Source organism: Mytilus trossulus, chromosome 9 (assembly GCF_036588685.1).
Source record: "Mytilus trossulus isolate FHL-02 chromosome 9, PNRI_Mtr1.1.1.hap1, whole genome shotgun sequence".
Taxonomy (NCBI): Eukaryota; Metazoa; Mollusca; class Bivalvia; order Mytilida; family Mytilidae; genus Mytilus; species Mytilus trossulus.
In genome coordinates this window covers 24,281,689-24,298,553 of record NC_086381.1, presented here as the reverse complement: position 1 = coordinate 24,298,553, position 16,865 = coordinate 24,281,689, and the positions used below count along the sequence as shown (strand labels likewise).

At 31.1% G+C, this 16,865-nt stretch overlaps 2 protein-coding genes across 3 annotated transcripts in view; one reads left to right on the top strand and one right to left on the bottom strand.

Annotated features, from left to right (window-relative positions):
- LOC134685355 (RAD51-associated protein 1-like) overlaps positions 1–16,865 on the bottom strand; it is a 205,371-nt gene that overhangs the window by 124,722 nt on the left and 63,784 nt on the right. The gene's annotated exons all lie outside the window — the stretch shown is intronic.
- Positions 1–16,865, top strand: part of LOC134685350 (transforming growth factor-beta receptor-associated protein 1-like) — a 54,784-nt gene that overhangs the window by 12,267 nt on the left and 25,652 nt on the right. The window contains exons 10-21 of the mRNA XM_063545041.1: positions 1,304–1,399; positions 1,913–2,017; positions 2,540–2,725; positions 3,265–3,458; positions 3,910–3,978; positions 4,536–4,608; positions 4,830–4,964; positions 5,211–5,311; positions 7,482–7,593; positions 9,172–9,332; positions 10,628–10,700; positions 11,453–11,643. Coding sequence (XP_063401111.1) covers positions 1,304–1,399; positions 1,913–2,017; positions 2,540–2,725; positions 3,265–3,458; positions 3,910–3,978; positions 4,536–4,608; positions 4,830–4,964; positions 5,211–5,311; positions 7,482–7,593; positions 9,172–9,332; positions 10,628–10,700; positions 11,453–11,643 — 1,496 coding nt within the window. The remainder of the gene's footprint in view (positions 1–1,303; positions 1,400–1,912; positions 2,018–2,539; positions 2,726–3,264; positions 3,459–3,909; positions 3,979–4,535; positions 4,609–4,829; positions 4,965–5,210; positions 5,312–7,481; positions 7,594–9,171; positions 9,333–10,627; positions 10,701–11,452; positions 11,644–16,865) is intronic.

The following is a 16,865-nucleotide window of genomic DNA, read 5'->3' as shown; positions in this document are numbered from 1 at the left end:
AAATTTCAAAACAAATGTCGAAAATTTGTCGAAAGGCGGTGGAAGAGCACTAGGAAAAATCATATCTAAAATACACAACAATAAAGACTTCGGATTCAATGCCTACGAAAAACTGTATTACTCGTGTGTAGTTCCAATCTTAGATTACGCCTCAAGTGTCTGGGGATACCGAAAATTTCAAACAATAGACAATATTCAAAACCGTACATTACGATATTTTCTTGGTGTTCACCGTTTTGCGCCTACTCTCGCCTTACAAGGTGATGTTGGATGGATCCCTAGCCAGTTTCGAAGATGGACAAACATGGTGAGGTATTGGAACAGACTAGTCAAGTTTGAAGATGATCGCATAACGAAGATCGCTTTTAATGCAGACTATAACCGTTGCACCAACAATTGGTGTAGCGAATTGAAGGACATTTTCTGTAAACTTCATCTAGAACATTATTTTGATTCAAAAACAGCTGTTAACTTGAAAACTGTAGAAATGAACATTCAGCGACTTTATTCAAACATATGGAATGACAATATACAACAAGTACCAAAACTTCGTACCTATGTAACGTTCAAATCTGCCTTTAATCAGGAATCGTATGTAAAACTAAATTTAACCAAAGTCGAACGCTCACATTTAGCACAATTCAGGTGTGGAATATTACCTCTGAGGATAGAAACAGGACGATATATAGGTGAAAGACCAGAAGAAAGACTTTGCAAATTTTGCACTGCAGACGTGTCAGAAACTGAAACTCATTTTTTACTAGACTGTACATTCTATTCTGATATACGAGAACATGTTTTTGGTGAACTTTTGTTAACTACTTCCTTTATTTCTATGAACATTAATGAAAAACTTTTTTTTTAAATATTAGCCATACTCGAAAACTAGCCAAATACATTGTACAGGCATATTCTAAAAGACGAAATTTTGTTTACAAATAGCTTAATATTTATATATTTTTATTTTGAAATTAATTAAAGGTTAACTTTCGTCTACAAAAAGATAATTTCATGAATAATTTGTTATTTTGAAGAACGTGATATATTGTTTTAAAATTACTTAATTTCATTTGAGGTGACTTATAGGTCCATTGGGCCGGGTGTATTGATATTTATCATATATTGTATATTTATAATCTGTACATATTTACACATGTCACTATAATAAATAATTTACTTACTTACATTTTGTATTTACATTTTATTGCCAATTTCTTATGTACCTGAATATACTATTTTATGCAATATTTCATACATTTACTATCTTATGAGATGAACAAAATATTAATTGTTTTAATTGCAGGTTCAAGCATTATTAGGTGACAAGAGAGTAACAGAGGCTTTAGATTTGGCTAAAAATGCCAATAAAGCAGGACTTACTAGGGACAAATTCTTAAAGGTAAAGTTTAAACTCAAAACTATAATGCTTGAACTTGAATTGACTTCAAATAAAGATATATAAATCAGGATGCATGTCTAAAAAGGGATGTTGGTGCAAAATATTTTGAACCAGCAATACTAGATTGACATGAGTTAATATCCGATACAATGGATACTATTGTTTATCAATCCAACCCTCGTCAGAATCTGTAAATAATAATTCCTCTTGTGATTATTTAAGATCTTTAATGACTAGTAAACTGATACCAAAAAAAAGTTTAATGTCTGGGAACATAGAAAATACCTGATTTCTTTTATAGCAGTATAGTATTTATGTTATAAATAACTGCAAATCAAGTTTTCCATGAATATTAAAAACCATATCATTATTAAAAAGTATACTAAACATTTACATAAAGTTTTGCCTTGTAGTTTAAAGCTTTACTTTGCACAATATTCACTAGTATTTGTGCATCTATCCTATATTATGATATTGTTCAAACATTGAAAATATTGTATTATTTTGTTTCAGATATTTAAGAGATTTCAGCAACAGGCAGCTTTTATAGAATTTTCTGAAGGTCATTTAGAGGAGGCCATGGATCTGTTTAAAAATAGTCAGGTTGATGTTAGAGAGGTAAGGAGAATTATGATATCAAAGATTCTTTCATATATTCTATGATCATTTGGAAATAGCTTTTGGAAGCTAGTAGTCAATGGAATATTTCATGGTAGGTTTCTGAATAATAGAAACTGAGAAAACAAACCGTAACTTTTTATAAATAAAAAAAAAATCCTCAGACCAAATATTAAATCTATTTCATACTTATATAAATGTAGCAGAAGTAATAGGGCATTGTTTGATATTATTGCAAAAATAAGAGAAAACATATTTCAGGCTTTATATTTTGTAATTCTAGTATTTGGTACAGCTGTGTAGTATATAATTCTATATTTAGATACTAACTAAACCACCACTATTCTTTGTTTTGTTCTAAAACATTATGCATTTATAAATTATCAAAATTCAAACTGATTACTGACACCTTTCTTGAAATGCCAAATTTATCATATGAATGAACTAATGGAATGAAAACAATTGTTTCATTGTGATAAACCTTATAGCTATATGAAGTTTTTAAAAATCTTTTCTTTCTAGGTTATAAGTTTATACCCTCGACTTTTGCCATCAAACTGTAATTTTACCCGGTCAGTGCCACCCCTTCATGAGATGGCTGATGTTAACCAGTTATCAAGAGGGAAAGGAGATCTATTAAAGGAATACAAAAGTTTTCTTTGTACATACCTAGCTGATATTAAAGGCACAGGAACAGGATATAAACAGGTTAGTATAGTAGATAGGTATTAAACACTAATAGAAAATGTTGTGATGTAGGATAGCTGACGCAAGAAATAATTGACTAAATTGAATGAAAAATGGTTTTTGATACAGAAAGTGTTGAAAAATTCCTCATATTACAGATTTCTGTAAAATTAACAGTGGCTCTAACCTTCACCCTCACATCTTTTGCTAAAATATGCCTCATATATCATCTTCTTTACTTTTTAACCAAATTTTCAATGAAAAAGGTAGAAAAATAATTCTATTTCTATTTCAGGTTTATATATTTACAATATATGAAGAAGATATACAAGTTTTTGTATATTACTTTCAAAAATCTTACATTTAGCATAACCTACATGTTAGATTTACTCAAACAGTTGAAGCATAAAAAAATAGCTTGTTATGGGGCCATATATTGCAATTACTGGCTCCAATCCTTTTTTAAAAGAGCTGGATAATTAGAGAATATAATATCAGCAATCATATCACATAATTTGTCATAACGTCTTTTCTTAGAATAGTTAATATTTTGATTTCAGGAAATAGATACAGCATTGTTAAAACTATATGCAGAGATTGACTCGCCAGAACTGATTCCCCTTATAGCTGTAGATACTGGTTGTGATTTAAAAGACTCAGTTGAGTGGTTAGAAAAATATAAACGATATAATGCTTTAGGATTGTTATATAAAGTACATGGTGAACATGATAAAGCTCTGGCTCTCTGGGTCAAGTAAGTACATTATTTATAAAAAGAAATTTGCTCTTGTTCAATAGTAAACCAATATGTTCATGTTTATGTTTACTTGTTTTTGTCTACTGTAAACATGTAAATATTCGTGCAGGTTTTGACTTGCCTTAGACTTTTGTTGCAGAAGGCTCGACATAAGGATAGTGATCCGTTGGCAGCTTTGTTAGCTAACTTCTTTTTAAAAAAGCTTTATATTTTTTTGTTTAATTATATTTTCACTTTTATAGAATTTGTAATGGTGAAGTAATAGATGAGTTAATGTTGAAGTAGCAGATGAATTTCATTGTTTAATGATATGATCACTTTTATAGGATATGTGATGGTGAAGTTGAAGATGAATCACATTATTTAATGATTTGTTCACTTTAAAGGATTTGGATTATTGAAGTAGAAGATGAATCACAATATTTAATAATATGATGATTTTTAATAGGATTTGTAATGGTGAAGTAGAAGATGAATCATTTGAAGGCATTAATTTTATTATAGAATATTTAGCTAAGTAAGTACTGATACATTTTCTAGATGCAACAAATTTTAAAAACCTAAGAAGGGTGATTAACAATTTGAATACAATAAGATACAAACACTTAAGTCATTGCCTACTTAAAAGTTAAAAAATCCAAGTCTTTAAAATATTTATTAGATCGAATTGCAAATACACATTATTAGGATAAATTATTAGAACAATTCTTCATTTTCTAAGAAATAATTATTTGTCATCACACACAATAAAGCATTATGGATGACAGTGTGTTTGAAGTAATTGTTTATTGTTCATTGTTATTACTACACTGTTATAGCCATTTACCTCAGTTTCATATACATTGCAATGGCACTGTTCATTAATCATTATTTGTTGGATAACGATTTGTCTTTGGCAAAACAATAAAACTATTTAATATATGAAAGAAGTTTTCCTCAATCAAAGGAAAAATGGCACCAACAACAATAAATGAATCCACAGTATGGCACATTATATTTTGCTGTGAATGACATATCATTGTGTTGTCAGTATCTGTAGGTATTTAAACAAATGTTTATATTTTTATTTTCTAGTTTAAATGACCATGAATTAGTTTGGAAATATGTTGATTGGGTACTGTCTAAAGATCAAGAAAATGGAGTTCGAGTAAGTTTATAGTATACAAACAAGCAATAAGCAATTATCACTAAATTTACCTCTCCTTGCAAACATTTTCAATCCAGTAAGACATAATGACAAGATATTTAAAAAAAAACAACATACCAGTATAATAATGAAACACGTCAAAACAAAGTATATAGACCCCAAATGATTTAAGCAGAGGTCTTTTGTAAAGTATTGTTTTAAAACCATTGTATGTTTTGTAGATATTTACAGACAGACCTACAACTGAGCCCCCCTCAGAGAGAATGAGACCAGATACTGTGATAGACTACCTCCACCGATTCCCTATAGCTGTGATAACCTACCTAGAATATTTAGTCTTTCAGAAGAAATTAGAGGTAGATTTATAACATTGGAAGAAGAGATGATATCTTGTATTATAGAAAGCTTGAGGGATTGTAAAATAGAACATTTATAATAACAATTGTTTATTATGGACAAACATTTTTTTATTTTTATTTTTGTGACACCTGTCTCACATTTGTTTTGCAATTATATAAACATCTTAAATGCTTCTGAATTGATAGTAATGTGTCTTGCATAATTTTAAATAATATCACATCTGTTTTGACTTTTTTTTTCAGAAAGAAAAATACCATACCCATTTAGCTGTGTTATATTTAGATGCTGTACTCAAACTCATCAAAACCAATAATGTAAAGAAAGAAGAAATGGATAAGGCTAGGTATGTAAAAATATAATTAATCTGAGGCCACTACTAATCTTGTCATGATTTTGCAGTTAGGTACTAGCTTGGCTGAAAGCCTTGATTTGATATTCAGATGCAGATGAAGATAATTGCCGTTCCTTGGCTTTCGGTTTTCATGGAGTGGTTGTCGGGATTTAGTGTCATGAATTGATACATCTCTTACCTTCTTCAATCAAAACATACACTGGTACCAAAACAGAAAGTAAAAAACACATGTGCTCCTCTTTCATTTATAAGATGGAAATATCCAGATTTATGAAATAAGAGAATAATCGTAACACAGACTGGTTTAATTTCTCAATTTATGAAATGAAACCTCCACTTAATATAGTTCCACAACTTGTTGAATTTTACCTTTAAAAATTCTGGTCTTTGTACTAACCCATTTAAAAAGTATATATATCTGAATCAGTATTACATTGATTATAGCTGTTCTTTTATTTGGTTTTAAAAAAGTAGACAAAGTGTAAGTGAGTGAAATTGTGTATAACAGAAACTGTTATTCTCTGACAGGTCAGAGGTCTCAGATGAATGCTTCATATATTTATTACATAAGCTTTGATTTATAACTTACAAGTAAGAAGATTTTACCATAAAAAAGGTCAAAGGAGTAGGGGCATAATAAAAATTCTAACAGAGCAGATTTTTCTCCATAAATTATTAGAATATGAGTAAATGATTTAAAAAAAAATGTTTTTATTTAACTAAAAAAGGTTCAATGACGTCACAATGGTAGGTGTAAATGACGTCATTATTGGGAAAATAAGCAAAAATACCGAAAATTTGATGTTTTTTCAAAATTTTGACCACCACACCATGCTTGCACCAATTAGAAATTTTAACATTTTGACAAGTTCATACATATCAAACTTCGGATAAAAAATCTTTTTGGTGCAAGGTTGGTGCGATAGTTTTTTTTAATAATTTTTCATAGCCAAGCGGAGCAATAAAAAGCTGAAATTTGCCGTCCAAATTGGACCTTTTCTTCTTAAAAAGTTTAGTTTATACATTCTTATGCCTATAGAAACTTATTTTTTTTGTTTATGAATGTAAAGTGTATTCCTAATTTTATTTCCATAAGTTTATCTAGTAAAATTTCTTTAAAAAATCTGACAGCAATGAACTTCATGTGTAAGGCAGTCAATAACAACTTTGAGGACATTTTTTTAATTATGAAATTTTAGATAGACCTTCAATATAACAAAATCTGTACATTTCTGATGTTTTTGCTAATTACAAATTCAAAATTTGTTGTTTGAATGGGGCAATCTTCTCTCTCTGGTATTAGGGTCAGATCCATGATTTATGTAACGAAAAGGGTGGGTGGGTTGTATTTTACTTAAATTTCCATAATTGGCGAGAAGCACGAGATTTATTTCGAAAATGAAACTACCTATATTCCAATTGGATGTGTCTTTGTGGGTAATATGCATACAGAACAAGTTCTATACAATTTGATGGTAAAAAACGGAAACGGCATAAGGTAGACTATCCATATATCCGTATAAACATGTATATATAATTATATAAGTACGCCTGAGCCTGTGACAGCTCTACAACAGATTTATCCATTGTATCACCAGCAGTGATGGTGATACATGGCTGTGTACATTATGTATATATACAACTCGTCTAAACATCAACCCAACAATGTAAGATCTGTAAATTTGCAAATGTATATATATATGGATAATTGACCTTTCCATGCATAGAAACAAGAGCCTGAAGTCTGTAAGCATACTACATGTCTGTTACCTTTTTAAAGGTTATGTTTTGAATAGTTTTATAATCATGCCTAAAAATGAAGTGTAAATTTTAAAATGTGACCCGGCTTTGTTGTTAAGCCCCATTTGTGGGCATTATGTTTTCTGGTCTATGCATCTGTACGTCCGTGCGTATGTCAGTCTGTTCGTCCGATTGTCCTTGTGTCTCGCTTCAGGTTTAAGTGTTTGGTCAAGGTAGTTGAATCTGACATCAGACTCAGACTTTTTTTGAAGTAAACTTTACTGTGTGTATTGTGTGTTTGATTTTTTTCTACTTTGCCCCTAGTCCAAACACATTGTTAGATACTGTGTTTTATAACTTTATGTATTATAAACATATGCATGTAATATTGACTCGTCATTTTAAATGTTTATATTTACAGATCCAAATTACGGTACATATTGCAGATGTCTAATCTGTACCGTGTACAACTAATACTGGGGAAAGCTAAAGAAACAGAAATGCATGCAGAATGTGCAATATTATATGGAAAGGTAAATAAAGATCATAAAAATTTAGTTCTTTATCCCCTTAGTCCTAATCGCACAAAGTATGGTTAAGATGGTTATGCTACAACTGTAGTTCAGAAATGAATTTTACTGAATAAAAGAATCACAATGATGAAATATTGTTGAGACATGGCCATTGGTTTAGGAAAAATGAGCTTATACACAAAAATAAATCTTGATTGTTGATAAATTTTTAATGCTTAATGAATGAGAATAAGATGTTATATAAATGCCAATTGATAACTTCTCACAAAAAATACTAAATTACAAGGATTTACACAATTATACATCACTGTACTGGCTTCAACATTGGTGTATATGTGATGCCCTTTGCACAAAACCACACTACTGTTTTCAAATGTTTAGACCAGGGTTTCCCCTGGGTCAATTATTTTTTTCGCCACCTCTTTCGCCAAAACAATATGTTTTTTCGCCACTTTATTATTTTTTTCGCCAAGTAACACAAATATATTTTTCTTTTAGAATTTTCCTTTTTTTCCAGCACCCCCCCCCCCCCCCCCCTAAATAAAAATCATCGAAGCATCTTATCACTTGGAATTGATCCTTCGTGTAAGGTGTAGTCAAAACATTGAAGGGTTACTCTCATGCCAACCTTTTGAATAGAATTCTTCATAACAACAGTTTTCTTTTCTAGACCATCCTAAATAAGTAAAACTATATGCTTGAAACACGTGTGTCACTGAAACGACTTTGAAGTACCCACTCAAATCAATGATCTATATGAAAGTTAAATGATATAAAGTTTTAAATCAGACACCTTTCTTGCTTTTGAACATTTTTTGTCATAACAACTATTTTCTTTTCTGGACTATCATTAAAAGAAGGAGAGGAGAGGAAGCGTACAAATTTTGCTTCAAACACGTGCGTCGCAAAGTGGATAATAAATCCCTTTTGTGACATCATGTGACAGAAGCCATTTAACTATATCATTTTGTCATATCATACAATCAACACCTTTATTAATTAGTCATTTAATGTGGATAGCTATGAAAGCAATAAGCTGATTCTTGATTTTCTGTCAAAATCTTAACAAGTTCAAGGTGAATTCCAGAGTATTGTCTAATCGGTAATGTCAGAGAAACCTGAAAAAAGTAAATAAATAAGATGGCTGAAAATAAATCGTTATATAAATTCTTTCGCTAAATTCTTTCGCCAATGATGAATTTTAATTGCCACAATTATTATTTTTTTGCAAATTGTGAAAATGGCGACCGCCAGCGTAACCCCCTGGTTTAGACATTTAGTTTGTTCAGTTCATTACAGTAATTTTGTCGAAATTTGTTATCAAACCAGACCTGATCTAAAAACATTTTTTTTGTCTTTTTTAATAGTAATGATCTGTTTCGTTAATGTTTTTGTCTAATGTATCATTTTATTCACATTTAATTAAAATGACATTGTTCTGTTTTCATTTTCAGTCAGGAAAACATGACAAAGCCTTAAGGATACTTGTACTTAAACTAACATGATTTTTCTGTTTCAGTTAGAAGAACAAAGCTATAAAGATACTTGTTCATAAATTGAACTGATTTTCTGTTTCAGTTAGAAGAACATGACAAAGCCTTGAGGATACTTGTACATAAATTAAAAGACTTTGGTGCTGCTGAAAATTATTGTCTAGTCAACTCTCACGGCAAAGATTCTTTGTTTCGTAAACGATTATTTCACATCTTACTTAGTGTATACTTAGATCCTTCAAATGAGTAAGTGATAATTTAAATACTGTGAAAGTACTTTAATTCGTGGGTATCAATTTTCGTGGATTGAGCAATATTTACATTTTCTTTGGTTTTTAAATTTGTGGATTTTAGTTTTCTAAAAAAAATTGAAAAATTGAAGCCTTTAGAAACGAAGGTTTCAAATAGTCTGGATTGAAGGAAATTGTAAAGTTAACATTGACCGTGTAAATCGTAATGATAACACTAATTTACCCATGATAAAGTGATCAACAGATTAAAAACCATCAAAGGTGTCAATTAGGCCATAAAAATGTCACCTATTGAAAATAGTAACATAAACAAATGCTATAAACGTATCTTGAATTGTCAAATAATTCTTATAAAAATCAAGCCCAGCATGAAGTTATTATTTTCCATATGTACGAGAACTATGAGAATATAAAATGAACACTTTATCATACTAGCATATCATTACCGGAAAACAAAAAAAATATATTTTATGAGAATTAAAGGATCAAAAGTTGTACAGATTAAGTTATTAAAGATAAAATGGGTATAATCCTGTATGCGGTTGTAGTTCTGTGACTGCTATTAAAGTATTCTCAGATTTGGCGTTATTCAATATATTCTCTAGATCATATCAGTGGTCAAACCTACCGATGGGGATCTTTCCATGTCTTGATTTGGACAAGGGTTGTTTTATTTCGTTGGACACCTAAATTCGTGGATAAAGTCATCCACGAAAACCACGAAAATTGCTACCCCTCAATTAAAAGTACTTTCACAGTATTTAAGTCAAAAACTAATTACTGTATATTCTTATAGACAGCTTTCAGAGTGGAAAGATAGTTTGAGAAAGACACCAATACACCTTATCGCTCTTTGTCAGTTACTACTGAACATCACAGAAGTTCAATTAAAATGTTGACATCACAAGAGAAAATGTCTAGATGCCACAAAGAGAAAATGATTTTTGTATGAAGTTCAAGTGTAGCAAATTTTCAGGTCAAGGGTCAGAGATTCTCAAATATTGATAAAGTTTATAACAGCGCCCAAAGAAGTGAAGACATGATCCAATAATACTGTTAATTGATATCAATATGACTGATATTAAATAATTTAAAACTATTGCATTTTAGTTCTCCTTGAACGTTTCACGTAATAAACAAGATTAGTCTGTTCAGACTTAGCAGAAATTGATGAACTATTCTTATTTCTTTTTAAAGTATTTAAATGTAAAAATTGTTTAAAATTAGGTTGATATATGCAGTCAAAATGTGAAAATACACCTTTTTAAATTTTTAGTGGTTATTTTTCAGACAAAAAGATTCTTTAGTGAAACCCGCTGTAGAGTTACTAAATAGTAATGTAGCTGAATTTGATACCGTTAAAGTAAGTGAAGCATATTTACCAATTAGTTTCATAAATTCTATGTGGGGACCTCTGTGGCCAAGAGGTCTAAGTAGTAACTACTGTAACCACTAGCCAGTCAACACTGACGTGGTGAGTTCAAACCCCGCTTGTGCCGGTGCATTAGACTCCAATCTTAATTGACTAGGATTGTCAGTTTTTCTATTGGAGGTCTGTGGTTTTATCGGGGCACTCCGGTTTCCTTCACCAACAAAAACGAAATAGCCCTAAAAAGTGGCGTTAAAACACCAAAAATAAAATAAAATCAATAAATTCTTTGTGGATTTTTGAAAACACTCAAATTAAATGTCCTCTTTTTTTTAAGGTGTATTTAAGAATACCCATTTTATATTGTCATTACACCACACTCACAATAGTAGATGGACATTAGGTTCTATGGTCTATCAGTTCATCCTTTTATCTATCTGTCCATTCATCTGTCAACCATCCTGTATGAGGTTAGATTTTTGGTCGCATTAATTTACCATGAACTGGAACCTAGCAGATGCGAATTTTGGGAATTTTTATTCGAATTATGGTTTTTACTTCAAATTTAAATATTTCATTATTTGAGATTAAGTTTGTCAGACACCTGTAAGTTATTGGATAATTTTTGTTAAAATTGATATAAAGAAGTTCGTTCAACTGAAATCTGCCATCTTTGCGTGAAACTGTAAAAAAAAAAATGAGGAATGGATGTCTTTTAAATCCCATTGTATTTTATATAATTGTAGGTTTTACAATCCTTGCCAGAGAACTGGTCTGTCAGTTTAGTTTCTCAATTTTTAAATCGTGCAATACGGAAAAGTATGAACAATAGTCGGACTACTCGAATAGAAAGAATGATGTCAAGGGGAGAGAATTTACAAGTGAAACAAAATATAATTGAGATTCAGAAAGAGTTTGTTACTATGAATGATGACAGGTAGGTCTAATATTATGTATACAGTTGGAGGATAAACAGCCTCAGTTGTCAGAGAGATTCAGTTGTTGTGCATTTAATTGATATAAATTGGTATGTATCTCACTCATTACGTGGTAGTAGATTTTGCAATTGGTATTATGCTATGGGTACCTTGGTTGTAAGAGAGATATTTTAGTTGTTGTGCATTTAATTGATATTATGGTAAGTATCTAATCCTATAAGTAGATTTTCTTATTAGTAATATGCTATGGGTACTTTAATTTTCATGTAACTTGTACCTAAAAGTGCAGTTTAAACTAAAAAAAAAATTGCCATGGTATTTCCACATTCAAATCAGCTTAAAAATCCCTGAAAACATTTATTAATGTCACATCAGGGTTGTATGTGATTGTAAAATGATATAATTCATTAATATAATCCCCATAGAGTGGGGATATACTGTTCTTGCTGTAGCTGTCCTTCCATTGGTTTGTCTACTTTTGTTGGTTTGTCTGTCCTTCTGTCTGTCTGTCCATCCATTAGTCCAGCAAGTATTTTTTCCCTACTTGTTTCATTTATTACTTAATTTTTCTCAGGTATTACACACACAGAATGACTTTATATTTGGTTAGCAGCTTCTCAGCGATAGATTGAAACATTTGAGCAATATAAGGATATAAGATTGACTTGCATGATTTCTATTTACAGCAGGAACTATTTTATTTAAGGACACATCAAACTAGACCTTATAAGAGAAACAGTATCTTATTAAAATGATTAAATATATATCAGTTCAAATAAATGATTACAAAGAATTTGGACTTGTATATAGATTTTTTGGCATAAAGATTGCATAATGTTCAACTAAAACCCTTTTTATACTGGCTTGATAGCTATATCTGTCAAGCCTCATTTCTACTTAGAGTTTAAACAAGATAGTGCAGGGAATCTGGTAGATAGTTCTCCTTACTTATATATTGTCAAGAAAACTTTTATATTAAAAGTTTTGTAAGATGTGCATGGTAAATGAATCAAGTTCAACTAAAATCTAATAACAACATAGCAGACATTCCCGATTTGTGTGTCATTACTATTCAATATTTAATTTAAAATGCAAAATGAAAGCAATCTTTACCCTTCAGTGCTCATAAGCACCTTGATTAAACAGATAACCCCCAAAAAGTCCATTAAAGATGATTCGTTGTACAGATAAATCCTCAAGTTGGTACTATTAAAGCCAGAACATGGATGTAAACATAATCATTTCTCTTAGTTGATTTCATCATACAAATTTTATTGCCAAAAAATGAGTGAAAATAATGACCTTCACTTACATGATGAATATTATAGTGGTATAAATATGATAGAAGTTTCCAGTGTTGTTCTGAGTTATCTCCCTTTGACCAAATTTTCAGTTGTACTTCTTCAGTAACTCTACTATTCAGGCCAAGGATGTCATGCTTTCTGCCTCCAATCTAAGATACACTAAAATATTCATTGAATTTTAATACCTTGTTCTGTTCAATTAACCTGGTTACTGACAGACATTGATCATGACTTGATTATAAACATTTCACCTGAATCTGTGTTTAACATCAAAGTATCAAACCTGTTTTGTGTTCTCTTTCATCTCTGTCTTATTGCTGGCCTAATAAGCCTGCTAGGAAAATATTAAAAGATAGCTAGATGTTTCAAATAACCTATTTCTCAAATTTGACTTTAATTCATAATATAAAAGTGAAATTTAATTTTACCTTGTTACATAAGAAATACCTTATCTAAACTACCATTTTACCAAGTTTTCTTTCCTAATTATAGACTAAACTGAGATATGATTATATAAGGTATTCATCAAGAAAAATCCTTACTTATATTGATATGTTCATTGTTATAAGAGGACAGTGAAATAAGTTTATATTTCTGTGGCATGACTTTCTATTGAAGTATTTTATACTTCGCATTTATCTGCCATATTTTTTTTCACTTGCACGTACAAGAGTTAAAAAGTTTTTATACTGCAACTAGATGTGTTTATTTCCTAAAAATATAGTAACACAGCTATATTTTGTGCAATGTCAATTTCATCATGCAACTCTTTTTCCTACAATCAGGGGTTCATTAAGGGATGAAAATAAGTTTGAAATTTGTGTTACATTTATATAGCTATCAATTATTTTCATTTCAGTTTCAGTATAAAAACAGTATTAGGTCAATGTAATAAAAATATAAACTTTTTGTAATCGGCTCACAACTAGGGTAGAGCTTGGTAGAACCTTGCCTTTACCCTATTTCTCAGCCTCATACAAAAACATTGACATTTTCTTGACATTAAACTAATATTGTATATCCATAAAAAGAATGTTTGACTTGAAAAATAGAAAGAAACATGATAACAAGATTGGAATACAATGTGTAATTCTTATGCAATTCATTTGTAATGATAATTTTCATTGGAAGTTGAAGAATGTTTTGAAGGGGTAAACCCAATTTGTAATAGTAAAATCTATGTTTTACAAAGGCCAAGCTTAAAATACAATACAGTTATTTTCTAATTTTCTGTCACAAAATACATACTGATCAAAAACTAGTTCCTCCCCAACATATTAGGTTCATGTGTATTCCAGGTCGTGAGTGGTTGTCATAAGTCTTCATCCTGTTTTGTTTTATATCATTAGAAGATCTTTACTGGCTTTGTTTCTAATTTTCTCATTTTTTCTACTTGCCTAGACCTTGTGTGATTTAGAGCCTACCATTTGTAAAAGACTGTCAGTATTTATTTTTTGTCTTTTTTAGTTGTTGGGTTGCTGTCACATTTCCTTTTATTTATATTGACCAACCTGATACCTATGTATCTACTGTAGAATATTATATATTATTTTCCCAAGCTAAATGTCATGTATAGAAAGTTAGGATTAAGGGTTGAAAAGAGAGGGAATGAAATTTTTATACATTCCTGAAATCAAGTATTCATTTCAGGAATTTTCAACAAGTAAGCTTAAGTTAAACCCACTAAAAACTGGAATAGATATGTAAAGATTTTACTGATTTGAATTCATCGATTTAAATTTGTAACAGAAAAGTACTTGAAAAGCTTTCTACTTTTGAATACATATGTAAATATATATATAAAACATGATCTGAAGGTTTTTTGTATTACATAACAATAATAACAGTTAAGTATTGTGTTTTGACAGGCCGTTTTTACTCTATGTCAGTTTAAGTTTTAGATTTTGTATTTTACTTCCTTGTTCATTGTGTTTTACTTGACATTAGTTTTATTCAGGTATTAAATACAGACAGCTAAGGATATAGTTTCACAATAACAACGTTTTAAAAAAATATCTAAACCTATTTTTAGTCAGTCAGTTTTTCATGAATGTCTTATATTTTGAATACCATTAATATTCATTCCTATATATATTAACACTAGCCTAAACATCAATTTTTAATGCACATCTTTCATTTTGGAGGTTGGTTATTTGTGTACATATATATAACCATTACTAGCCTAGATCATTAAGCCTAAATATCTGCACACATTCAGTGGTTTTGTATGGCTAATGAAAAGTTTATGATTTAATAAAGACTCTGTCCTGCATGCCATAATGGCTATACTTATGTTTGAAAACTGCCCAAATACTTGTGAGAATAATTCTTTTGAGTGAACATAGTGACAAGTGCATATTGTTTCTCTTCTCTAATAGCCTTGGTGTTCAATTTAACAGTTATTAGGGCCCCGACTAAAAGTCGGGTCGCCCTATAGTGATCAGTCTGTCCGTCCGTCCGTCCGTCTGTCCGTCTGTCTGTCCGTCCGTCCGTCCGTCCGTCTGTCCGTAACACTTTCGTGTCCGCTCCATATCTAGAGAACCATTATGATTTCATACTTAATACTTAACATGATTATCAACCAACACCAGAGGGTGTGTCATGTTGTATGTACAACTTTCTAGGTCAAAGGTCAAGGTCAAAAACTTTGGTTTTAGTTGACAACCCTGTGTCCTGTGGTGTAGATCATGTCCGCTCCATATCTAGATAACCATTATGATTTCAAAGTTTATACTTGACATCCATTTTAATAACCACCAGAGGGCGTGTCATGATGTATGTACAACTTCCTAGGTCAAAGGTCAAGGTCAAAAACTTTGGTTTAGAGTTGACAACCCCGTGTCCTGTGGGATTGTGTCCGCTCCATATCTAGATAATCTTTATGATTTCAAAGTTTATACTTGACATCCATTTTAACAACCACCAGAGGGCGTGTCATGATGTATGTACAACTTCCTAGGTCAAAGGTCAACGTCAAAAAAACTTAGGTTTAGAGTTGACAACCCCGTGTCCTGTGGGATTGTGTCCGCTCCATATCTAGATAACCGTTATGATTTCAAAGTTTATACTTGACATCCATTTTAACCACTACCAGAGGGCGTGTCATGATGTATGTACAACTTCCTAGGTCAAAGTTCAACGTCAAAAAACTTGGGTTTCAGTTGACAATCCTGTGACCTGTGGTGAAGATTGTGTCCGCTCTATATCTTGAGAACCATTTTGATTTCAAATATTATACTTGACATCCATTTTAACCAACACCAGAGGGTGTGTCATGATGTATGTACAACTTCCTAGGTCAAAGGTCAAGGTCAAAAACTTTGGTTTAGAGTTGACAACCCCTTGTCCTGTGGTGAAGATCGTGTCCACTCCATATCTAGATAACCATTATGATTTCAAAGTTTATACTTGACATCCATTTTAACCACCACCAGAGGGCGTGTCATGATGTATGTACCACTTCCTAGGTCAAAGGTCTGTCTGTCTGTTGGTCTGTCCATCGCTAACAAATTTGATCCACACTATATTTTGAGAGGACAGCTGTTATTATTTCATACTTTATACCTGACAAACATTTTCAACTTAACATATATATAAACCAACACCAGAGAATGTGTCATAATGTATGCATCCTAGGTCTTAGGTCAGTCTGTCGGTCTGTCCATCCGTTCGTTGTTCTTAACAAATTGTGTCCGCTCTACCTCTCGAGAACCGTTAATATTTCATACTTTATACTTGGTGGGTCATAATATATTGAAGGCATAATTCTAAAAATATGTGACAAATATCAATTGGGCAGCACCTTTAAACATATTGTTCAAACATCAATCCATATATCCAGAAGTCACCTTAGAGTAGTCAACAATTAGTTCACATCATGCAGTCATATCACTATTATACTATGAAAGTAAGATGAG